Raw genomic sequence first — 26,262 nt, forward strand, 5'->3', positions numbered from 1 at the left:
TTCGCTGGAAGGGGCATTAATATGTACATTTTAATCGAGAAAAACACTAAAAATGTGAAAATATGTACTTATATAGGGTTTTCCGCCACTAGGACTTTGTGGAAGATAGAAGCCTAAAACTTACCGCTGACTGCCTCCAACCCTGGACTCCAACGTGTCTGAGGATTTGATCCTTCTGTCTGAGTACCTCCTTTGAAATAAAAGCCAAACCCGATTCTTCTTCGAGGCAAGAATCATCACTCTGAATGTCCATGAGCCGATGATTGGTTCTTGATACTGAACATGCAGTCTGTTCCTGCCAGTAACCATTTAAACGAACTTCACCAAGCTTCGTCATTGGAAACCACAGTGATTCTCCTTTCCAGAGAACCATGTATCTCAGCATTTCTGTCTCAGGAAAGAGCATCTGAGGGCAGGAGTTGACCACCCCTATGTACATGGATCCACCAGATCTAGACTTGATAGTGCAGATAATCTGATGATCCGTGCATGCCAACAAGTTCCAATTTGTATTCACAAGTTTATGCTTTCAGTGTTTTGACCATTTACTAGTTACAACTCCCGTAAGCATCCATATTTTTATACTCCTTGCACTCAAAAGGGGGATCGATTTTCACAAAATTGTGTGAAAAATTTCCCCAACATATTTCCAATAGGCAGACCTGTTTTCTACTCTGTTATTATGGTAAATGGCATTCCTTGCAGACCCGAAGCTTGCCCGACACTTCCCTTGTGATCAGTTTTAATATCAAGGACCAAGCCAACAAATGCATTTCCTATTATATGAACCACCAGCAAAAAGAGGTGCTTCCAAGAACATGTTACGAACAAATCTTCTTTATTTAGAGAAGCGAACCTAACCTTCCAACTTAGAAAAGCCGGGTTTTCAAAGTTAACTTCCAGTAAGGATCTACATCAAGAACATTTTTTCCATTTTGTAAAATAATAGAGGCTGCTGTTCTAAATACCAAACTCTACTACTAACCTGCAAATAGCCAATACATGCTTCATTGGACACTGTACCTTCACATGATAAAAAGAATAATATTTGCAGCCTGCTAACTTTTAGGGGCAAAGAATCACTTTCATGACAAGCAGACGGCTCGGTGAAGCAAGCGGTTCATAGGGAATGGACCAACTTCAAATTTCAGAATAATGTTGGCCCACTCCAGTTCCTCAGAACAAAACTGAATTTGCATGTAGTAATTTGCCTTAACAATTTGGGAAATTGGAAAGAAACCAAGGAAGGTTATGTTCATTTTGGGCTTTGGATAGAATAGGATAGTGTCGTTTGCATTGACAATATCATGCGGAGTCCTTTCCTTCTGATAAAGGCATGGACCGAGAAGCATAAAAATTGTCTGCAATATTTTTCTACCAAAAACAAGTATGATGATAGAGAATCACCTTGCCCAGTACCACATGAATCTGAAGAATATACCAACTTTTCCAATTAACAATAGTCACACAAGAAATTCGATCACAAACAATAACTCTTCGAACCCATTTGCTTTGAAACATGAGAATATCATGGATTTTTCTAAGAACAGCCAGTTGACATGGTCATACGCCTTTCAAGAGATCAAGTTTTTGATAGGGGCAGCCCTCGAGAATGTGACCAAGTTGAAAAAGACATTCACCATGATGATCATCTCTTGCCAAAAGGTGAAGACCAAGTGGACAGGGCACTTGCTGTTGCTGCAAGATTGTTGTGAAAGTATACCATGGTTAGGAACTCAACTTGATTTGCAAAATTTTAATTTTTGAAGAACTTACTTTCTGATCATGTTCAATAGAATTTGATAGATTACTTTGCAGTTTATGCCAAGAAGGGACAAGTTAAGGAAGCGGTTTTGGATTATATTTGATGCGTAATAAATTAGGATCGTCATTATTTAAAAAGCGTATATTACTAGCAGCAGAAAAATTAATTGGATCCAAGATTTACCAGAAACGAGAGCTTATATCGTCATGTGTGTCAAGACTTGAGACAGTGGCCCTCAGCCCGGTATATTCATCAACCAAGAAACCCTGAGCAGATTGGGCAGCCGAGATTGCAGATTGCTGAAAATTGATTTTCTCTGGCTCCGTGAGGAAAACATGAGAACGGGGCTCGTGTAAGCGCTCTCTTCGAGCTCCCACGTGTGGGAGAGAGAGAGAGAGAGAGCGAGAGAGAGAGAGAGAATGGGCCTGCCGGTTGAGAGGAGGGGGATCTTCGTCTTGTGGGTGGTGTTGGTTTCGATCACGATACATCCCAAGTTCAATCAAGCGACTGCATCATCGTCACCGCCGCCATCTTCAACGCACACCAATAACTGGGCTGTGTTGGTCTGCACATCTCGTTTCTGGTTCTCTCTCTCTCTCTCTTCTCTCTCTCGCTATAATTCTTCTCATTTGTTTGGAAATCAAAATGGTACAATGCATACCCGTGATGAAATTCTTTCCCGATGACAATTATAATGATGCCGTAGACTGCATACGCTCTGAACTGTGCTTTAATCTGTTCTTCTCATCAGGACTGACATGTGAGTGGGTTCAGTTTCGTTTCTCTTATTCCATTTTTGTTTCTAATTCATTTTTTCTTTATTGATTTTTTTTAGTATTCTCAGCATCTGTTTGAGTTTGATCTTAAGGTGGGAAAGATAAGGATTTGTTATTTATGATTCCTCTCTTGATTGGATGGTGGTACAGACTATTTTATCTGGCATATTTGAGAGGGTTGCTTCGAAGCATGTTTTTGGTGCCGGGAACAAGATGAATGCGAAAGCATCCGTCTTACCGACATTATGAAGTTCACCACATTTTGTGTTGCACCCAATCGGTGATCTGTTTTTTAATCACTTGATACAATAACTTATGGAAACTAGCCATCTTCTTCAGCTTTTACTGGGTAATTTGTGGAGCTTTTGAAATGGAACTTAGTTCACTCTCTTCCACAGTTGAGACACACAAAAATCAAATATGTGCATCATGCAATTTGTCAGTTGAGTTCCTTCCGGTCACAAAAGAATATTGATGGGTTTGGCGTTCCAGTGATAAAGTTGTGCATCCCTGTGCCTTCGATTGGTAGGATCTGAATCTTTGGTGGAATTTCCCATTCTAAAACTTGGTCCTTCGATTCTGATTCATGAATTCAATAGACTTCATTTATGTTCTCATCAACAAATTATTGGCACTGGGGAGGTTGCTGGAGCCCGCCTGGAGGTGCTTATATACCTATCTCCTTAATTTTTCCCCTTTCTTGTAAATAGAATAAGACCTCTCTCTGAAACTTTTTATCAGATAAAGATAAGGGTGATAACGACCATAGGATAGGATAGTGGTATTATTATCCAACTTTTATTACTCAAATTTCTCTCAAATTGTAGAAAAAAGATTGGCACCTATCAACAATAAACCAGTCTTGGTTCATATAAAGACAAGGTAAATTAGATCAGCATTGTGATTCCTGCGGGATAAGTACATGTTTCTTTCAATGAAAAAGTTCATGAGCTATCGGTATCATGTGTTTAACTAACTGAAGGCATTGAATGACTCTTTCTTTCATTATCATTACTGGATTTTGTTTACCAACTGCACTATGACATAGAGATAGTGTTGTTCTTGAAAATCTGTGGCTGCTAAGAAAAATGGATTTTCTCCAGGTTTAATTATCGTCACATGGCCAACACTCTTTCATTATACAGGTAAGTGTATGGTGTTCCCCATTTGCTTAAGGTTCTTCATTCTCTATTGTTTTTTTAGCTATGTTACTGGTGCTTTCACAGGACAGTAAAGCGTTTAGGAATTCCTGATGAGAGGATTATACTTATGCTAGCAGATGATATGGCTTGCAATGCTAGGAACAACTACCCAGCTCAAGTTTTTAATAATGAGAATCACCAACTTAACCTGTACGGAGATAATGTTGAAGTAAGAGTTTTCTCAGTACATATTTTTTGTGGTAGCTATCTCACTGAATTGAGAGTCCGTTCGTATATTTCATACACTAGTAATTACCAAAAGAACATCTCACTTGCAAAAAACTTTAACTAATTATCCTTCTTCATTTGAGTCTTTGTCTCAAAACTGTACCGTATGCTTCTTCGTATGAGCTTATTGTAGGAAAAAGTTTCTATGCATCACTGCTGATTTCTTATGAGGCCTTGATATAGAATACTAATAATAAATCCTTCAGCCTTTCATATGATGTGATCCAGGTCAAGAAATTGTGTTTTTCCTTAATAAAATGTCTTCTTGATTAGGACAGACATCATAATTGACCTTCTCTTTGGTGAAATAGACATGGTATATGGACGAGAAACATGTGGTCTTTTATTGGTCAATTTTTTAGGTGGTTTGCCTCTTGAAAGTAGAAGTTCCCAAAGTTATTCAAGTGACACATCACATGCTATGAATGCTTTGGAACTTTCTATCTTTTCATGTATGTACTCTTTTGACCAGTACAATTTTTTATTTTGATTCCTCGTGTATTCTTCAGGTGGACTATCGAGGCTACGAAGTGACTGTTGAAAATTTTCTAAGAGTGCTGACTGGACGTCATGACTCTGCAGTTCCAAGATCAAAACGTCTTTTGAGTGATGAAGGGAGTCATATACTTCTTTACATGACTGGACATGGAGGTGACCAATTTTTGAAATTTCAGGACTCGGAAGAGATCCAGAGTCATGACTTGGCAGATGCAATAGAGCAAATGCGTGAGAAGCGAAGGTAATACTGTATATTTGATGGCTGAATTTCTCGCTGCTTCTACAGTCTAAGTTAGAATTCGATTTTGTAATCTAAATGGCTTCAGTTTCTGAATTGTTGGTTATGTGGTTTTCTGTGGGACACACATTTTATTGATATCCGGCGTCCCTGACTAATACTCTGATTGATAAATTATTTAATATGCTATTGAATGTGCTGTCATAAACCTCTACCATGCTATTTTCACTTTTGCCTTTTGTCTTCAGGTTCAAGGAATTGTTGATCATGGTGGATACTTGTCAAGCAGCCACCCTGTTCTCTCAGGTATCCACTGTACTTTGACTTTTTGACTGCTCATTAAGGGTCTCAACACTAAGCTTTACCTTACCAAGAGAAAGTTTTGAGTTTTATTCTTGCATCCTCAAAAGGGTGTTTGATTTCATAGACCTGTTTACTTTGATCGGGTTTCATACTCCAACCCTGTCCCTTGATGTGCACATTTGGAAAATTCAGAGCATTGACCCCTATATATATGTGAGCACCAAAAATGTCTTAGCTTTGCCATGGTGGAAAAATGTTTGGAAACATGTGCCTCTTACTGGACCATGAGATCCTCTCTCTTACATAGGCACACACATATTCATGACATTTTTCGTGTATCTTCTGATATGCACATTTCCTATCCTGGCATTTGGGAAAGTTGCCAGTTTATTTACATTTTATATTGGTTTTTGGACGAGGTATTCTTCCAGTGATGTACTTGTATTCTTTAATACAGTCAATTGATCATGGCTAGCATGAACAAGGTCTAGGGTTAGGTTTTGCTTTCAATGACTAGGTCTGACCAACTTACAACTATTTCAAATGCAACATCAACTTGTAAACACTATAACATAGCTGCTAGCATGTCCACCTTAATGATGCATTATATTTAGTTGAATAGCTGATTGAATATTGCTTGCACATCTGAATTGTTTTTTTTTGCTTGTTCTAAAACACTGAAACCGCTAACTAGCTTTGTTGGAATACTTCTTTTCTGGGACTTGATTCTTTATTTCCCAAAAAACTCAAGTGATATTTCTCAGTGAAGACGACTTTGAAGATTATTCTTCTCTTCTCTTAATTTGTACTTCTCAATGAAAACTATGAAAATAACATTTTCCTTTCAGGTTTTATATCTAATGCCTAATAAGTTGATGCCATTTGATCAGACAGTGATCTACTATTGTGTCGCCTGCAGCTTTATTCTCCAGGTGTTCTGGCTATTGGAAGCAGTCTGAAAGGTGAAAATTCATATTCCCATCATTTGGACTCTGATGTAAGTTTTGTCATATTATTGCTTGGCAACAGAAACCTGTTTCTTGTCAACGGATCAAAGGGTTCTTATCTCTCCTCCCCTATTCTCTTATCTTGCAGGTTGGTGTTTCAGTTGTGGACCGCTTCACTTTCTATACACTTGCTTTCTTTGAGAAGCTAAATATGTACAACCGTGCTTCATTAAGTAGGTAATGATGCTATTTGATTTTCTAGCTTAAGTTGACTTGGACTATATTCTCTGTGAGCGAGAATAAGGTTCTAAACTTTGATGTTTGTGTTGTTTATATCTTATTTACCTCTCATTGGATATCTTGCTTTCATTTTTTTTTTATCACGTCACATGCAGCTTGCACTGCATGGTTTTACATTGTAGATTATCCTTGACCTTGTGTAAATAAACTAATGATTCACGAAGTAGGCAGCAAAGCGATGAGCTTAATTGTGCACACTTGGGCATTATAGAAACACTTCTATCTCTCATCTTCTCATGTAAATTTCCCTTTTTGCAGTCTGTTCAGTTCCTACAGTCCAAGCTTGTTGATGTCAACTGCATATTATCGAACAGATCTGTACCAGAGAGATTTAAACATGGTGGATATACTTTGTTGGAGTCTCCAGCTTATAGTTTTAAGTCTACTTGACTATGAAGGCAACTAATATCTTTTATTATGTTAGGTACCCATTACTGATTTCTTCGGTTCAGTGATGGAAACACTTCATACTGATTCGGCCTACAAAGGTATTTCTGTTGGAAAGGCCATCAACACCCAATTTGAGAAGCAAACTCATCATATCGTTGATAGTTCTCAGCAAGGAGAGTCAGCCAGCGTATCTAATCTGGATGAAGGAGATGTTACTAAGCAGAAGGTAAGCTTTCATCATAGTCACAAATCCTTCATCCACCATGGGCCAGGATTAGTTGCATAAATTCTTTGTAAATGAAAACCCGAGTCCCCTATGGATCTTTGCTGCACCTCAGAGTTGGTGTAATCTTCGATGTAGTTACGCTGAATGATCCTGTACAATTGTTGCAGGCAAAGACTTAAGCACAACTTTGTACACATCTTTGAAGGTTTTCTTGTTTTTTATTTAAGAATGTTTCAAGTAATCTACTTTGCTTTGCAGGATATCTTCTGGCTTCTGAATTCCAAATGGGAACAATTACAAGATTCACTGGATAAGGTGGGGGACAGAGACAAGTGTGTGCACTTTGGGTTTGGTCTGATGGTTCTCATAGCGGCCATTTCGTCTTGGCTCACTAAACCCAAGTAAATTGGTGAGGGAACCTGCAAAAGAAAGCACCATGAAGTTTCATCGTCATGGGCTTTGCCCTTCCATGAGTTTTTGTAACACTTCTTGTTTGTGTCGAATAACTTGGGGCATTTATGTTAAAAGAATCTCAATTATAGCTGATCTTCGTTATGCTTGCTCCACGAGCTAGATTAAGCCAGTTCTCTTTATTCCTATGATGATTATTGAGATTAGCTAGTTCTTTTATTCTTACGGTGTCCATTGGCCCTTTTTATGAAAAAGCAGCCGTCCTGTTTAGTTGGGCTGCTCACATCATGCAACATGATATAATGTATCGGGTTGTGTGTGTGTGTAGAGGCCGAAGCATCCGGACCATCGGAAGAATCCAATAATTATATATATATATATATATATATATTGACAACAACCAGCTACTATTGTGGTCAGGTAGTTGTTTATATATATATATATATGTATATATTGTGTCATTAGAAACTGTTACACGTTAAACCCTTGGACGGGCAAGTGCTGTAAATAATAGTTTTTTTGCAGCAGTTTTTAGTAGTACAAAATATAAAATCAACCATTTGGCCATTGAGGTAGCCGTTTGATTTCAATTCTTTTATATATATGTGTCCTTTCTTATTCCTGTAAACATTGTATGATGCAAAGACTGTCCAGTCTTGAAGATAACAATCATCATCATACCCAGGTTGGCCACCCAGCTCCAATATGAAATAAGACCCACAACTAATAAATTGACCTGAACTCATCTCTGATATGATGAGTTTGGTTGAAGCCTCGCATGACATAAATGAAACATGCATTAACTAGGTTTAACGCGTTCAAATGGATGCTACTGTGAGTTGTTTACACTTTTCAATGACCAGAAAACCCACAACCTCTTTTTGGCATATAAACTTCCTGATTCTCAGTACTCGAGTGCCAAAGGCAGTGGATGTCTTTATTCCAGTTATTCTGTAGGCAATACTTAAATCACATCCTTCCATTATTCATGAAATGTCTCTTTACTACTAAGCATTGCCTACAAATGATCCATACTCGAGAATCGCTTGAAACAAAATGCTACGAGAACAAATCAAGGTCAGGTGATTTATTGACGGAGCCCAAAACATTTAGTGAGGGAGAGAGTAGGCGCCGCCCTAGATTATATGTGGTTCGGCAACTGAGTAGTTTACAAATTCATACTTATTAAAGCTGTCATATTGAAGAGTGCACTAATAACTTTCTCGGCATTTTGGCTAAGATCAAGCGCAGTATCTGTTCTTGTCAGTCTATATTGAACAGTACATTGACACTCAAATAAATGACATCACTATAGATTCATGTCGATCTTAAAACTGTGGGTCTATAGTTTGAGTCGCCCTCTCCCACTGAATATTCATAGTTTTATAACTTAATGTGGATATGAGATACGTCAGTGTTTTACCTCACTAGCTGCGTCATTGCTCGATTGCCGCAAGCACAAAGAAGCTAGATCATATCTAACCATAATCAATGTGTCCTTATATAAATCCAAAGTTCAAGAAAAATTTTAGGCTAACTTTTCTGATTTGTTCTACAAGAAAATCACACTTAAACTGACTCTGCACCAAAGCTTTTTTCATCTTTTGGCTCAGAGAATCGACAGCTTATAGAACGTGGACTGCAGTTATATGCTTACCAACCAATGTCTGTCTCACTTCACTAAGCAAAGCAACTCTCAAATATCTGTAAAGAGGTTGGCACCATGGTCGGGGCGGGAATTGGTCGGTGACCGGTTTTCGTTTTGAATCTCCGCTAACTGCAAACTCAAGCATGATGAGGGCAATGTTCTAAGGACCGAAAGCATGCCTTGTACTTTCAAGGAATAAGAGGTTAGGTGAAGACTTTTAACTTTCTTCTTAGCAGTGAGAAACTCTTGCTCACGTAAAAATCCCATAACCTTGGAGCTAGCCAAAGGCGCCTTGCCTTGCCTTGTGTGTTCCAGGTTCTTTATCGGGGTTGTTTCAGAAACTGACCTACAAAAAAGGGCTGTCTTTGAGATAAGAATAAATATTTGAGGCATTTTTAGATATTTTGTTTAGACCGAGGCCTTCCATATAAATGGCCAACAGAATTAGGGTTTTGGAAGCGAGTCGGAGGCAGAGAGGGTTGTGGTGGCGCTAGGGTTCTCCCGAAAAACTCAGAGAGAGGTAGGATTCCGGTAGATCTGGTTCAAGTTTTCTTCTAAAAGCCGTTTTTGTTCCCTTCTCACCCTTTCCGTGCGTGCGTAGGTCATTATTTTCCCGGGAGAATGTCGGCCGGTGAGCTCGCCTGTACATACGCGGCTCTTATCCTCCATGACGATGGCATCCCCATCACAGTAAGCCTTTAAACATTAGTTTTTTTTTTTCTTTTGTGTTTCCCAGTTTCTCATTATTTTCTCTTCCATTTCCTAGTTTTTTATTATTTTTTTTTAATTGTCACATTTTATTTCTCTGGTGAGAGATATGTTTTGGTTGATTGTTTTCGATGTTGTATGGTTCGCGTGATTGGTTCCGTGGATGAGAATCGCGCTAGAATAGGTCGTATACGATTTGACTATTCATTTCTTATAATTTCTTTCGTATGCGATCTTCATTGATTCGTCGGTTCATACTAGATCCGAGATTAGTTGGTTATATTTGGTGCGTTTAATGAGATTCTGGTGTGTTCCTTTTAGGGCTTCGTTAATATGATAAGGTGCCGTTCGTCGTCTCTTTCATGCTGACCGCCTAACCCCCCCAGGCTTATGTCACTGCATTTTTTGTGCGTATTTGGAGGCAACGCTGTTTGAGAGTAGAAGGAGCACATCCTTTTTTGGGCAAATTCTGAAGCAACATAGATGGTTTTCCATTCTAGCGGCTAGTTTCTCCTTCGACATTTTTATTTCGCGTGGCTTATGTTCTTCCAGTTGTCATCGAGGATTTGTTAGTGATAGCCAGCCCGATTGAATACATGTTTAATAATGTGGAGACTCACGTTTAGGCTTCTCTCAGTAAGTTGGAATCTTGGGAACACTTGAGGGTGTTCTTGTTGAACCAAAATGTGGTTCTTTTAGTGAGATGAAGTAACTAACATGCTAAATTTATTCTGGTACACGTAGACAGGCGAGAATTGTATCACTTTTATGTGTTGAACTTTTTCCGCATGTTCATTCATATTTACAAATTACAGCTAGTTAATTTCGTGGAGGTGAATGTGTTTACGTGAATCACTCTGATTTGCAATTTTCTTGACATTCCTTGCATGAAATAATGTTGAAACTGGAGAGAATTTTGTGAGTCCTTCTAGACTTGAAAAGATTTTGGCCAAGTAATCGACAGTTGATTTCTGGTAGTTTATTGATACTTGGACTGTTTTGGTTCCTTATTCACATATATATTTTTTTATTTATTTTTGAAGACCACTTCTGCTGATCAATTTTTTTCTGTTTTTGAAATAGGCTGAGAAGATTTCTACTTTAGTTAAGTCTGCAAAAGTCAATGTTGAGTCATATTGGCCCAGCTTATTTGCTAAGCTTTTGGAGAGGAGGAATGTCGAGGATCTTATCTTGAGTGCTGGCTCTGGTAAAAGCAAAAAAAGTGAATTTGGCTTTTAGATGGCTATCATCTGTTGTTGAGTTATTTGTAAATTTGGTATTTGAATTCCTTTCAGGTGGTGGTGGTGCAGCTGTGGCAGTTTCAGCACCTGCTGGTGGTGGTGCAGCTGATAGTGGTGCTGCCGCTGCTCCTGCTGCCGAGGAAAAGAAGGTACTTTTATTAATATAGTCTTTCATCTCCCAAAGTGTTTCACTGCTCATTTAGCTCATGGGAAATGGTTATTTTTTGTCCTCTTGTTTCATTTTATGCTGTAATGCTCATGTCAAGGTATTGCATTTTATATCATTAGGCTCTTGTAAAATTTATATTTTCCTGAAAAAATGTTTTCCAACTTCTTTGGCCAGTCTGGATTTTGTTTTCACGTGACTCCTTACCAACTTTGTGGAATTGGATGGTCCGGGATGATCAATTCATCCAGTTTTTGCATGGCAACGTTCCTGCAATTTTGTGATTGTGTCCATTATTGAGGACATGATAATTGGTAATAAAATACTTGTTTTCTTCTTACTTCCTGTCCATTATGGATGGAAAATTCACAATTCAAAATTGTATCACAAGCATATGGTTTCTTTATCCATTAACTTCAGTTATTGGTGAAGGACTGAGCCACCTCCTCCAGTGTGCTACAAGCCCCATATATTTGTATGGTACTATGATCTACTATATAAGCTGTAGATTGTAAAAAAAGAGGGGAGTTGGGAGATAACACTGTAACAGCCCTGCTGAAGCTCCTATTTCATTTATGAGATGCTTCAAAATTCTTATAGAAAAGCATTGAGTTAGTTTCTTTATTGCAGGTGCTGACAACTTAGATATTTGAAGTTTGATAAATTATTGGAAAGAATTTCTAGTTTATCTTGGCTATGGTTTTGGTTGCGATACCTGGAATACCAAATATGATGTTTCATAGGACAACATGATTGACGATGGGGCTGAGAGGTCTCTTTTGTTGTGGTTGTTTTCCCATTTTGCAAGCGTATGAGTTATTGTTATAAATGTTATAGAGGGCCCTTTGGTTGTGGTTGTTTTTCCATTTGCAAGCATCAGTTATTGTTACAACTGTTATCCTTGATCAACTATTTGCTAAATTGAGCTTGACTGTTTGACACTTAAGTTGAGATGTTACTCATTATGATTCTCCTTTGTCAACAGGAGGAGCCTAAAGAAGAAAGTGACGACGACATGGGCTTCAGCTTGTTTGATTAGATTCTGTGGTGTGGTTTTTGTGTTTTGTTTTTATCAGTTTAACGTTAAGTATACACTAGGTTTTTGTTCGGTTTCATAGAAGGAAGATTCTCCTTTGTTATTTCGTTGCGGAATGTAAGCAAACCCAGTTCGAACCGTTGCTGGCTGAGTAATGAATGCATTTAACTCACTATTTTGGTGATAACTCGGTTGTGATCACTGTGCTGTTCTATCTCTTGGTTTACTCCCCAGAGCATTAGCTGGCCGCTTAGCTTAGATAGTTAGATGGTATGTTGCTTCTGCCTTCGGGACAAACTTTTTGCCCTATGAGTTGTGTGCTAGTGTTCACAGATGATTTGGTACCCGACTCCGCGACTGTTCTCTAAGTGAGGACGCCTGCGTCAGACGAACAAAGTGTTACTGTTTGAATCATTCCATGTGTAGAGCTGGATTATGTCTAGCACTTAGAAAAGGTTCTCCTCGAGCAAAAAGGTGTTGTTCCCAGCGTCCTTTTTTTTGGCAGAGAAGCTTGAACCCCACCACCTGCATCTCAATGAAAGGAGCTTAGGGGAAATGCTCGTTTCAGGAATTGGGTACGGATGGTATATGAAACCAGCAAACTGGTTAAACATTTTGGCCGAGGATTATTGACTAGTCCAATTTCAATTTTTACCTTCGCTTCTTTCTCCATTACTTTTATCTGGTCAGAACTTGGCACTGTTTTTCTCTTAATTGAGCAGTACTTTGTACGCGTCTATAATGTTTACAAGTTTCATGTTTGGGATCATATCTACGTTTACTTTTAAAAAGTGAGTGGAGCGTGTACAAGGGACTCACTACTTTACCGTGCCATGCCTGCGAAGGAGAAGTCGCCTCCCCAACGGAGTTAAAATTTGAAGGCTTAAAGGCCTTTTGAATCCTCACAACACGCTCGTCGGAGCAAAGCACAACGGGGCTGAGTCCTGCAAGAGGAGACGAACTCATAACCAGTCGCCTATTAGTCAGGGCCCTCCCTCCTTGTACAACTGTGCGAATGGTTGTACGGTCAGTGGGGGTGTTAGGTAAAGGTCAATGAACAATTAAACAAGTTCATTTTTTTCCGTTTTTTTTATTGAGATTGATAGTTGAAAGAGAAAGTGTTCGTGTACTTAAGTCTTACATTTTGGAAATTATTTAACTTCTGTTGCTTAAGCTTATCATTATTATGATTAATTTTTTCGTAACTGTGACCCCTCTATGTGCGCTTTTTGTATAGGTAATAGGCTGATGATTTATTTTGTTTTCTAGAGAGGTGGTTTTGTTCATGTATGGGGTGTCTGCTTTTCTTTGGTTTGGTGAAAAGTCGGAAACCATGTCCATGCCCATCTTTTTACAAGCAATCATTTAAAAACAATGTTGTTAGTAATATCATATGTATCACAGATTGATTCGGGTCAACATGGCTTGTCATTCTTGAACTTTGATTGTTTATTATTTTAATCACGTCTGTTAGTTTTTTTTTTAAAAAAAAAATTAAAAAAACAAAACAAAACAAAACGCGTTCATCTCTCTTTTGACATGGCGGACGCACTTTTTACTTTTGTTTGATTAGTAAAACAATTATACATGTAAAGGAGATGAAATCTCATGGGCATCTTGATCTCCATCCAATCATAGCCGCCAAATGCCCTGCATCTGGTAAATTCGATGCAACGGATTGCAAAAAATCTAATTAAATACAATGCCTTATACAACGAGACTGAATCCACTGAAACTATGACAAAGATTGTTTGAAAAAAAAAAGAATAAAAACATCTACAAGTGACACATGGCACCATTAAATCCGTCATTGAATGGAACAATTTTGCCACCAATTCTATTCAAATCAGCCGACTTAGGCCAATCGCATATAGGTCGATTTAAAGGGCTTGATGGGATTCATGTCATGACGTTCCATTTAGACCTGATAGAGTGCACACTTTTCAACCAAGATCGCATTAGTTGACGCATGGCACAACGAAGACCGTGGATGGAGAATAAGGTTCAATCATACGATAGCGATAAGCATCTATTGGTTGTGAGGGATGATGATAAAGAATTGAAGATAGATAGAAGGGTTGGTGCAAAGGATGAGATCAATCTCCGTTTTGAGTGAGCATTCGTAATGTTAATGTTAATTTTTATTATAAGTTGAAGCATAGTGAAAGCATGCATTAAAAACAAACTTTTGTAAATTGAAACATGAACAAAAGGATTGATCGATGAACGATAAGACACAATACTCATCAGATAAAGAATGAAAGGCCGAGAAGAAGAGGAAGCTCCGTGCCAAAATAAAGCTTGCCCTTTGTGGTGGCCGTGCTTTTCCCTTTGCTTTTTAAATCCTCCTTAATAAGCACCAGCCATATCTAGGATGGTCCCGTTTGAATTGCGTGGCACACAGCCCAAACAACTAATAGGCGAATCTGTGCTTCGAGAGAAAAACAAACGAGTTTTTTTTTTTTTTTTGCATTGAAATATTTCTCAAGAAAATGCTTCAATTTAATAATATGATAATAGTAAGAAAATAACAACATAACACTTTAAAGCAAAGTTAAAGAAAAAAAGTTCAGTTCATGAACTCACTGCCAATTAAGTGAATCGGCCGATTTACTGATTCGGTTTAACTGGTTGCGAATCGGACCAAATAGCAAAAAAAGCCATTTAAAAAATCAATAACAAATTAAAATTGAAACATGACAGAAAATGACGCATTGCACTTTTGTATTGAATGGGCCAACCTTAACAACATTGCTTCAGAGTTTGGCAGTGATAAAGACTGCTTAAATTTATAATATTATTAAAAAACGCATTTAGATTTTTTGATAGTTAAGAAGATGTTAGAGTCTATTGATGTATGTATGAGTCGATTATCGTTCTTAGCCTTCAAAATTGGCATGAAACGTATTGACTTTGGCAATATGATTAGGTTTTTGAAAAGCGCTTACCTAATGAACCAAAAAGGCTAATTCATCTATATTATAAGTAACCATCTATTAATTTAATTAATAAATTTGAGCTAATAAGGATGAAACTTGTTTACAACGAGGGTACTTTAATTATTATATAATATTAACTTAAATTACTACAGATAACATCAAGTTGTTTTTTCATTAATAGTGTAAAAGATTAAGCAGGCTATTGATAATAATGAAGTAGCTGCGCTTTTATTGCCACTTAAATAATTTTTAAAATTTCTCTAATACTAACAACACCAGAAATTTAAAAAAATATGAGAAAAAAAATTGTGGTCGAGAAAGTTTTAGTCGGCATTGTATTTCACGTTGCAATCAAACCTTTTTGATGAAAAAAACATTTTCTTGTCCTCTTTTTCATGTGAGCCTCAATAAATATTTTTAAAATCGGTGCCTACTTTTGGCAGTAGGTATTTCTAATGAATACATGCTCCAATTTTTTTTATTTTTAAAATCAATTTAAAATATTTAAACATTGGATTAATATGGAAACCTATCAGTCTTTACCTCGCAATACCGACAAAAGTGTAATCGTCACTAAAATTAAACCTGAGACGTTGTTCATGTACTATCGGTCCACCCAACTACACTACATACTGATTGGCAAATATATATGGGGACAAGTGGTCTCAATAATTAATGAGAGCAGGAATACTTTTCTTCAAAACTTTGGCTCCACGATAAAAAGAACCGAACTCTAGAAGAAAGAGACCGACGAAGAACACTTTTAATTGATCCCTAGATGAAAAAATGAAATCATTCTCTCGCAACTGGTGGGATTAGGATTCCCATTTCTCCATTTCTCGAAGCCAATGGTGAGTGAAATTTGAAGCCTTTCATCTCCAGCCACAGGTGACAATTGCTTGTTTCTTAGACGACTCAAACACATGTTTCTACATGTTACCACACTTTTATATTGAGCAGTCCTCTTGGTAACAAATACAACATACATTTTATTAATTGAAGAATGTATAATATATTAGAAAAAAAATCTCCCCCCCCCTCTCTCTCTCTCTCTCTCTCTCTATATATATATATATATATATATATATATATATATATATATATATATATATATATATATATATGTAGAAGCAATCAACTTTCCCTACCGGGCGAAACAAACAGGGTTTTTGATTTCTTATCGCGAGGGGAAAGTTGGTGCAAGAACATAATAAGGGAAGGCCAAGTAGGCGTTCGGTAAGCAAGATGGTATCTATTGGATCCGGTATCATATTGTTTTTATCCAGATATTGATGTGACGTGCCAGCCGTCGACAGGTCCATTTGATGCGATTTTTACAAGTCCCAGACCCGACCAGAAAATTCAGAATCGGAGCCCAATTCGAAATTAACTAAAATTAGTAACCGTCATTTCGGGCCAATTGGTCATTAGCACGTGGGTCAGATCCATCCTGTGCCAGATTCAAATTCAGGTTTTCTTTAACCTGATTGGGACTTGTATTCAAGCTCAAATTTTCGAAACCAAATCCGGATCCAATGGCTCTGGGCTTACACAAAAGGTGGATCAGATTCTTGATCAAGATTTGATGTTGTTTTTATAAACTTAATGATACATGTATTCGGTGATAAAAAATTAAAAAACACAAAAAATCAGAAATATGACCTGAATTTTGTGAAAACTATAAAATTAATGCACGTAATTTTATCAACCCATAAAATCTTATTAAAACATGTACAAAAAATATGCGAGAAATACTTGAAAACATTGACTTAATTTAAAATTATAAGCACGTCTCACAACCTTTTTTTTCCCCCCCACAAAATGGGCGCTTTATGAAAATTATGAACAATATTTAGGCAGAAAAACAGAAAAAACAAATAGAACACAGAACGGGTAAGAACTGGATCAGATCGAATCGAATCTGATTTAACAAAAAATAATGAAACTCTCAGACTAGACCCGGCCCGCAAGCTCTGGACATAAAAAATTGAAAGCAAAGATTTCTTGACTTTTTTTTCCAACTGCGTTTGACCCTGCACAAAATTCGGCCCCTAAAGTCGCTTTTGCTTCAGATCTGATTCCTGAACTTTCGCAGATTCTTTTATCACGAGTACTAAAAGGAATCGCAAACAAAGAATATCATACCGACTTTTTTAATCATACCCGAGAAAGCAAATTCACTTTCAGCCAATTAATTAATTAATTAATTGATAGAGATGTAAATGGAACAGGACGATCGAATTGTCGGCCCCAAACGGGTTGGATCCTCCAAAAAGAAAAATAGATACAAAATGAACCAATCACCTTTATAGTTGTGTTTGATAGCTTTGGATTTTAGATCTGTTTAACAATAATCATGGATTTAAAGTCAGAGAGAAAGAGGCGATCCGACCTTAAATTCTTGGTCGTAGTCGTAAGAAAAAGTACTTTCTCGTAATCAAATAGTAACAATTAATTAAAAAAAGATGAAATTTAAACAGTTTTATTTGAAGTTAGCAAAATATATTTCCTTTTCCTGAAGTAATCCTCTGATAGTGAATCATATTATCATTGGTAGACTGATTTTAACAGATTTTTTTTATTAATGCTAAAAAAAAACTTCACATCATTATCACATTATGGGTACACCACTCCATGTGTCAACTACCAGTCTAGCACCAAATAATTTATTGATTCGATAAATTTTTTAATTGTTCGAAGAGTATGAATTTCATTTATTAAAATAATAAATAAAATATTTTTTCAAAAATAAAAAATTACCAATAAAATGAGGCCGAAGAGGCTAGCCTGCGATTTTTTTGTTGGACCGCGGAAACAAGGGTGTGGCCCGTGTGGTCCACGATAGGCCTCGTCGGTGGACCAACCGATACGGAAATTTGCGACTCGCCCAATTTCCGGTTCCTAATATGGGATCCCAGTCCTGTGAGTCGAGGGTGTTTTCGAAATTTAACTGCTATAAAGGCCAATGCCTCCCTCCATTTCCCTTCCCTCCATGCAACGTCTGGCACTTCATCCCTGACGAAGAAGAAGGAGAAGAAGAAGAAGCAGAAGGAGAAGGAGAAACCTTAGTAGACAAAAGGAGGGAAGAAGAAGAAGGAAAAACTTTAGTAGATAAAAGGAGGAGGGAAGAAGAATTTGGGTACTGTATTGGATTGAGAAGGAGTTCCCTGAATCGGAATTCCGGACGTAGGTAATGGAGAAAAAGACGGAATTCTTGCCGGCGGAGGCGGAGAAGAAAGCGGCTATTTCGTTGAAGGCGTCGTCGACGGCTTGGCCGGACGGAGACCCGTCCCTTGACCTGATAATCCCTGGGCTGCCGAATGACCTCGCTTTTCTCTGCCTCGCCTTCCTACCCTTCTCCCACTACAACCGCCTCAAGCCGACATCCAAGGCCTGGCGCTCCGCGCTGTCCTCCAAGTTCCTCTTCGACCTCCGTCGAGAATGGCGGCGAACCGAGGAGTTCCTTTGCGTATTCCCTTCCGACCCGTCGCTCTCCACCGGGGCGCTTTTCGACCCGCGCTTCCTCCTCTGGTCTCTCCTCCCACCCATGCCCTGCCACCCTCACCGCTTTGACCTGTCCAATTTCGTCTGCGCATCCGCCGGTTCCTCCCTTTTCGTCCTCGGTGGGTCCTTCTTCGATGCTCGATCCTATCCCCTTGGCGTCCCGCTTCCTTCCTCTGCCGTTTTCAGCCTCAGTCTTCCTGATTTCTCGTGGCAGCCGAGATCGCCTATGCTAAACGGTCGTGCTGGTTTCGCCTGTGCGACTCGGCCTAGTGCCGATGGAAGAACCTGCATTTTCGTGGCCGGTGGCGGGTCGAGGCATTTGGAATTGGGGGTTGGTGGGCTGAGAATCGGGGCCGTCGAGTGGTATGACGTGGAGAAGGACGAGTGGTTCGCGATGGATGAGCAATTGCCTGACGTTAGGGCGGGGTGCGTGGGTTTTTTCTTGGGGGAGGATGAGTTCTGGGTAATGGGTGGTTATGGGGATTGCCGGACGGTGTCCGGGGTTTTTCCGGTGGATGATTATTACCGTGACGGCGCTGTGCTCGGACTGAAGCGTGGGCAGTGGCGGTCGATCGAGCCTATGTGGGAAGAAGGGGAGCGATGGCGTCTCGGTAGCATCGTGGTAGTGGAAGGTGAATGCGGGGAAGCTCCAGAAATTTTTATGCTCGAGGAGAGCACAATTTTCAGGTACGAGTTTCCCTTCCCAAAATTGAGTTCTCAGGGAACTCTGTTTTCCTCCCACTGCTTGTTGCTTGTGAAGCCCAATTGGGATTAATTATTTGTGTATCTTAATGGCAATTCATCTTTCGACAGTTTTTTGTTTCAACAAAAGCCAACTAAAATGTTTTTGCGATGTCGATTTTTATATCTGATTTGGGCTTCTACAGACCATCAAAGGAGAGGAGCAAAAAGGGGGACGATGGGAGATGGAAGTGGCTACCACTAACGTTCTTTTATTCCCTTTTGATTTTATTGCCTCAAAAACTCCTCAAATGCTGTTTTAGGAAATTCTGCTTTCGTAACCGTTTAGTTTCTGCCATGACTCTCCGTAAATATGGTAGCAGCCTCCGCCGGTCAGGAAACATATTCCGTTCTTCATTGCTTGCTTTTTTCATGTGAGAGGCACAGGCCGTTGTGCATTTTGCCGTGTCGTTGCATACTTCATAATTTTACGGCACAAATTCTTTGTGTCATTGAGGTCCAGCCTCCACTCTGGCCCACCTTGCATCTGCTTATTTGTCCTTTTTTGGCTTGCCTTGACTTTTTGAGTTAGGAATCTATGAGATTTCTGAGTATGCAATAGTAAAAGAAAAGGACCCTGAAGACTGGCACTAACCGGTTTAGTTATGATGCTGCTGAGTGACTGCACTCGATCCCAGGTGCCTGCTAACGCACCTTGGATGGCTATAAGAAGCTCCAGTTTTGATCCCTAATTAGAAAAGAAGAGAGGTGCACTTTAGGGTGGGAATGTTTGGTCTTATAGCTTTGTGGCGTTCTGTTGTTTAGGTTCTAACATATTACCTTGTTATGTAGCCTTCTCATGTAGCTGCAACTTCATTTGTGACTTTTCCTTTTTTCGATTACAATTTTTCTCTTCTCTCGCATTCCCAAAGATTTTACTGTTCATTGGAGTTTGATTTAATACCACTTGGATGTCGCTATCTTGAATTTTTCAGTTAGGTTGAGAGCGGTGTGACGTTTGTTGTTAAATATTGTAATGTTTTGTCTGAAAAGTTATTAGTGGACTTCTAGATAGCTCCCGGAAAATGAACAGCTGCGGTCTACAGACACGCGATAGATGAGTTCCACTAAAAAATTGATCATCATGAAATTTACTGTATCTTTTGCTTGGGAACATGGTATGTACTTAGGACTTCTTTCGTTTGATCATATGTGATCTTAAGAAGGACCATTGTAACATTCCACTAGATTGAAGAAGAGACTTTTGGTAACAATTGGACAGCTAGGAAGGTTGATGGTGATGGTTTTGTAGTTTTTATTGTTGGAGGGGAGTATAGCAACTTTTGGAGGGACCAAGTTTGAAGATCCTGTGGTAGTCTGTCCTGCTTCAGTTGAGTTGCATGTGCGATCAAGGAAGAATCTTAATTGGCTGACTGTTTCTCATTTTTGATCCCTTTGAAATATTATGTGGTTTCTGTGGTTTCACATGTTTTGTCTTTTTTCTCCACTTGATAACTCCTTATCACATGGTTCTTGTTCTCAAAAGAAAAAAGGGTTTTTTACTTTAATAAAGAAAAATCATTCTTTTCTTGACCTTTATCTGTTCTCCCCTTTCTGTTGCCATCTGCTAGCAATATTAATATGAGAATCACTCAGATTCATCTTTCCCTGCAAACCCAGCTAAACTACTGTTAGTACGAAATCACGTGTTATTTGTATCATTACAAAGTATTTTGGTATTCTGGATTATAATTTCTCCCTACCATGTGGAAGGTGTAAGTGAACCGAAATGGTGCTCATCAAATGAATATATCACAAAATAAATTATCTTATCATTGCAAGTGATACTGTCGTAGTGCATATATTCAATTTTGTTGTCCGGAACTGGATATTGGTTACATTATATATGCTATATTTGGAATTTCCAGGATAAGCTTCATGAACATTATTTTAGCTCCTTGAGAATATTGGGAACTTCTATGGATCTTGTAAATGGGTCTCTCTTTTAGGTGCTGTGGTTCCTCTATAGAACCCAAAGTGGTTGAGGATTTTAGTCCCAGATAATTGAATTCAATTGAACCATAGTCTCAAAAAACAGTTTTGTTTTTTTAAAAAGTCTTAAAAATGCAAAAATCGGCGTGATTTTTATGTTGGCTTCTCAAAAAAAGTGTTTCTTGCATAGCAGGTCTGAAGTTTAAATCCCATTACCATGGCAAGACAACCCTGGCTGCACGTTGCACGTACTTTGATCTGTTGATTAAGTTGTGTCATGTCCAGTTCTGCTTTCTGTTCTTGTATCACCGGAATCTGATGAGTACCTTGAAATCATCTTCTCGATTGCTGAATGCAGGTTCGATAAAGCTTCAAACAAATGGGACATAGAATCTCCCTTACCGAGAAAGATTCAAGGAGATCGTTCAAATGGCTTTACTGCGCTTGATGGTGAACTTCACGTAATGTCTGAGATGACGACTGATCTCGATTTAAGCAGGACACAGAAAGGGGTGCCACTTTTTATTCAAGTCTATCATCCTAAGAAAAAGACGTGGAAATTTCTTCGAACGAAATCCCCTGTAGGTAATATCGACTTTAGATATACAGTGATGTGCTCCATCCGCTTGTAAAAATTTCCAACTACGTTCCATCTTATGTGATCATAGTCCATATCTTCCTTGGTGTACTTACCTTGTCCATATCTGCCTTGGTGTACTTACCTTGTATAATCATGCTAATGATCTATTCTACCTCTGCGATGATGTACATATATTCCGCTGTAAACTTTTTAACTCCTCTGTACATGGTATGTGTTCTCTGCATCAGAGCTAATAAATATGTACTTTCTCATGCTCATACCTGAGTTCGATTGATCGTGCCCTTCGCTTCCAGCTAGCTGATATCTTCATTGATGATCTTCTAGTTTTCTCTCAAAAAAAAAAAAAAAAAATCATGGCACTTTTACTTTTTTTTTTCCCCTGAAAATTCATAGGGTGAAAATTGGTTGACTTCTCCCCAATTTCGAAAGGTGGCCTGCGGGAAATGGGGGGAGACAGAGAGACCATGTGGGTGATTTCCCACTAGCAATATATATATATATATATATATATATATATATATATATATATATATATATAGAGAGAGAGAGAGAGAGAGAGAGAGAGAGAGAGAGAGAGTCTGCAGAGAATGTGGAAAAAATGTTTCCCACTAAAAGGAGAGACGGGCATCGAAGAAGAGAAGTCTTGGGGCTTTGGGATAAGGTTCTGTAGTGAATATGGGAAAAAGTTTCCACTGGGGAGTAGGTTCTCAACTTTCCCACTCCTTGGGTTCCTTCCTGCATTCCGTGTGCTTGATAGGTGGGACTTTATTATTGGTATTAGGAATCTATTCTTCAACATTTCCGTGACACCAATAATACTTCCAACCATGGGTTTGGAAGCAAACGAGTTTTAAGAAACTTGGATTGTTGGCAAGAACACACATTTAATTTAATTAAAAGGTATTGCTATACTTGGCTTCAATGTTGCTAAAACTTAATTTGATCTTTCGCAAGGTGAAGGGGATTTCCTGTTTTGCAAGTTCTAGGAATGGTAGAAATAGAACGCCCTGTTCTGCCTGTTTACCTGACAACGAATCAAACACACTTTTAAAGTTGAACCATGAGGGAACCAGTAAACGGATTTGGGCAGTCTAAGCTTCTGTTTATATTAAAAATTAATTAACTAGGTTAATTTAATAAAAAATGAAAAGCAGCTAACTACGATGCAAATAAGCAATTGATACACAATTGACGGCATTGCAACTAAATAGGATGTGCATCTATAACAAATTGTTCCTTTGGAAATAAGGAAGTAGGGTTGGCCAGAGGTCGAGGTCACCAATTAAGCTTCTAGTAACATAGTCGTGGACTATTAATCACCTTAGAGGACTTTAAGTTCAACCTTCAAACCGGTAGATGGTGCATTATTGGGCACGATCAAATCAGAATTTTTAGTGGTAATGTTGTAATACTTTAGAAGTTTACTCTTGTATCGAAGATTGTGAGAGATCTTCAAGGGCTTATAAATAGAGACCATTAATGAGTTGATTGTCTTGGTTTCTAACCTTTTTCACGTTAGGGCTAAAACTGCATGGGAGTGGATTAGGATCCATTGAACCAGGGGCTCGAGCCAAGGAGTGGGTCGGGTTGTTATAAATATAATAATATTAAACAGTCGTTATAGCTAAGGCTACGAACCACAGTGTCGGGAGTTCGAATCCCTCCTCGCCCACAACCGGCCTCAAAGGGGAAGGCCCCTTCCTTTCATAATTGTTCCAATAAAACCTTCTGCCGCGGTGTAACTGTTGATACACGGTCCAAGCTTCATTATGAATTCCTTTACCCTTAGTTTCGATATTCTCTTTATTAACAAATGACCATTATATTAGCTTAGCTAATAATGAATCCAATACAAAAAGAAACTCCAGATATTTGATATCTTTTTCTTTGAATGAGATCTCAATTCCAGCTACTGTTTCATTAGATATCTTACAACTAGAATCCCTCTTTTTTTCGATCCAGTTCCTCCACCACCGCGAACCCCAATTAGATTCAGGCATGATATCCCATACTAATGGATGCAGATCCATAACCATGGGTTTCAATGCACGAGATCTTATAGCACTTACCAATGAGGTCCTATCAATTAGTATTACACAAAAAAAATCAATTATAGACACTAATACAATTAGATCAGCTCTTCATAGAACGTCCCCAGATTGAGTCTCAACTATTGGGAAAGCAGTCATACTTTCTTCGCCTAAATGAGAACTTAGTTTAGCGGCCCTTTCCAAAAAACGGGAATGAAAATAAAAAACGTCTCCTGGATAAGCTTCACGACCAGGTGGTCTTCTTAATAGAAGGGACATTTGGCGAACTTATGACGATTAAACTACTTGGTTATCTTCACAAAAGAGGCCTTGAGGCGTTCAATTGTTCATAATGGTTTCCATGGTAGTAGGTAGATGGCTGTCAGCACTAGGGATCCGTTTCATAGTTTGGTAAAGTGATCATTTTTTTTGGTTAGTTCTTCTTAATCTGTCCAATTCAAGCGAAAACCCGTAAACTGGAGGCATTTAATTAAGAAGGTGCATAATGGATATCAAGGCCACTATAAGTGACAAGATAAATTCCTAGTTCGACGTTGTTTCTTGACCTCATGACCCATCAAGGTCTAACGGCGTCTTTGGATGACGGACACCCTTATAGAAAGCTGTATTGAAAAAATTGGTTTTGGGAAAAATCGGGTTTTAGATCATTTTTCTAAAAATTGGTTTCCAGATCATTTTCTCTTCATTAGAACTCAAATATTTCGTTTGTCAAGCAAGAAGAGAGGGATGAATCGCGCTATCATACTAATGAAAACCAACTTTACCTTTCAAACAACAATTATGACCAGAGTGCCTACACCAGCCTTTTAAAATTCCTTTAGTTTTAATGGGCATCTTTAAATCTTTCTATATATATATATATATATATATATATATATATATATATATATATATATATATATATATATATATATATATATATATATATATATATAAGTAAGTACTGCACCAAATATGAGTTTTAAATGGGCATCTTTAAATCTTTCTATATATATATATATATATATATATATATATATAAGTAAGTACTGCACCAAATATGAGTATTTTCACCGACGATGACATTTCCTTTTCTCATTTCTAATACAAAAAAACGGCTCTCAGGACATAATCGAGTTCCAGCACTGAAATTAGAAGTCCTAGATAATGTCCTCATTTCTGTGAGCGCTATGCTTTCTTGGGCTTATGCAGAAGCTGGTGCTCATCTTGTTCGAATGATAATGGAACAACTCTCTTTTGGACTGGACGAGAGAAATATTTCAGATAAATCTGAACTTCTACATAGTTTCAAAAAATTCATTGAATTTATTTTTGCCCGTTGCTTGCAAATGCCAACTGCTCGCAGGCATTTTAACAAGTCATCAGGCTGAGAATGGCATGTTTTGAGTTGAAGTCGCTCTCTTTGGCTCTTATAATAAGCAAAAAACTATCTTTGAATAAGAAAATTTAGAAATGCAAACATCTATATGCCTATGAATGGTTTATCATAGGCTCTCATCCCACAATGTGGGAAAATGAGAAAAATAGATAACACGTACCTTCGCATGCATGAAAAATGGCAAAGAACAAACTTAAAGACACTTTTTTTCATTACAAGAAGAAAACACACAATACAACTTACAATCCCCAAGACATACCACACAACTTCCAACCCGAAACATGTATTTATTTTCCCAAGACTATAAACGCCCGACTCTTAACTTCCATCATGGTGATCCATGACGGCCACTACACGCACACACGACACAAACACGAGAAAACAGACAACTGACCGAGTTACATAAAGCAAGACATCAACACAAACACGAGACGACAGACAACTGACCGAGTTACATAGACAACAACACAAACACGAGACCACCAACAACAGACCCGGGGACTCATGCACGCTGAGTAGCCATGACACAGCACCGCCCTTAACATTTTTGCCACAAGTTTCCGCCACTGACGTTCACAAGGACGGTCTGCAACACAGTCTAAGAGTCTCCTCCACTAAGCTGCCTCAGCAGCCTCCTGATGGCGGCAGCTTGGGCACTGTCCATGTTGGCCAACTGACCGGCGATCCTCTGGCTGAGGTCACCCACCTGATTCTGCAAGTCCCTGATGTAGTTGCAGATCTCGTCCAACGCCCTCTCTGGCGTTACCTGCACCACCACCCACCACCAACACACTCAGAATACTTCCATTAAAACTAAAGATAAAGGGAGGAAAAGTGAAAGAAGCGAAACAGAAGGAAAGAATGCCGATCAACCAACCTCGTTCGCGGGCCTGTTGCGAAGCTCTGGTATCAACGCCCGCAGGTTGTTTATGAGCTCTCTTTGCTGCTCATCGGACATCCTTGGAGTTGAAGAAGTGCTAGATCGTCCGCGTGAACTTGATCGCCCGCGTGATCTTGATCTCCTGCCAGACAT

General features: G+C 38.6%; 4 protein-coding genes and 1 pseudogene across 5 annotated transcripts; 4 read left to right on the forward strand and 1 right to left on the reverse strand.

The window, feature by feature from the left end:
* Nucleotides 1-1,974: 1,974 nt before the first annotated feature.
* On the forward strand, nt 1,975-7,428 carry LOC116246090 (uncharacterized). The gene is made up of 10 exons (XM_031617787.2): nt 1,975-2,348; nt 3,645-3,686; nt 3,768-3,912; nt 4,481-4,710; nt 4,956-5,013; nt 5,930-6,007; nt 6,106-6,194; nt 6,516-6,597; nt 6,682-6,873; nt 7,132-7,428. Exons 1-10 carry the CDS (start codon nt 2,185-2,187, stop codon nt 7,276-7,278), a joined length of 1,227 nt encoding a protein of 408 aa, XP_031473647.1. The 5' UTR covers nt 1,975-2,184; the 3' UTR covers nt 7,279-7,428.
* A 1,070-nt stretch (nt 7,429-8,498) lies between these two features.
* On the forward strand, nt 8,499-8,616 carry LOC116246505 (U2 spliceosomal RNA; annotated as a pseudogene).
* A 707-nt stretch (nt 8,617-9,323) lies between these two features.
* Nucleotides 9,324-12,270, forward strand: LOC116248277 (60S acidic ribosomal protein P1-like). Its single transcript, XM_031620973.2, has 5 exons — nt 9,324-9,452; nt 9,534-9,622; nt 10,724-10,847; nt 10,936-11,030; nt 12,033-12,270. Exons 2-5 carry the CDS (start codon nt 9,554-9,556, stop codon nt 12,084-12,086), a joined length of 342 nt encoding a protein of 113 aa, XP_031476833.1. The 5' UTR covers nt 9,324-9,452; nt 9,534-9,553; the 3' UTR covers nt 12,087-12,270.
* A 5,745-nt stretch (nt 12,271-18,015) lies between these two features.
* Nucleotides 18,016-22,057, forward strand: LOC116246476 (F-box/kelch-repeat protein OR23). Of its 2 annotated transcripts, none has more exons than XM_031618371.2 (2): nt 18,016-19,213; nt 21,558-22,057. In XM_031618371.2, the coding sequence occupies exons 1-2, from the start codon at nt 18,216-18,218 to the stop codon at nt 21,829-21,831; spliced, it is 1,272 nt and encodes a 423-aa protein (XP_031474231.1). In that variant the 5' UTR covers nt 18,016-18,215; the 3' UTR covers nt 21,832-22,057. The 2 variants fall into 2 exon arrangements, with proteins under 2 accessions (XP_031474231.1, XP_031474232.1); XM_031618372.2 differs by lacking the exon at nt 21,558-22,057 and adding an exon at nt 19,414-21,544.
* Nucleotides 22,058-25,827: 3,770 nt separating this feature from the next.
* LOC116260508 (transcription factor PRE3-like) lies at nt 25,828-26,262 on the reverse strand. Its single transcript, XM_031638957.1, has 2 exons — nt 26,107-26,262; nt 25,828-25,995 (listed from the first exon to the last, which is right to left on the reverse strand). The coding sequence occupies exons 1-2, from the start codon at nt 26,260-26,262 to the stop codon at nt 25,828-25,830; spliced, it is 324 nt and encodes a 107-aa protein (XP_031494817.1).

This window comes from Nymphaea colorata, chromosome 1 (assembly GCF_008831285.2).
Source record: "Nymphaea colorata isolate Beijing-Zhang1983 chromosome 1, ASM883128v2, whole genome shotgun sequence".
NCBI classification, from domain to species: domain Eukaryota; kingdom Viridiplantae; phylum Streptophyta; class Magnoliopsida; order Nymphaeales; family Nymphaeaceae; genus Nymphaea; species Nymphaea colorata.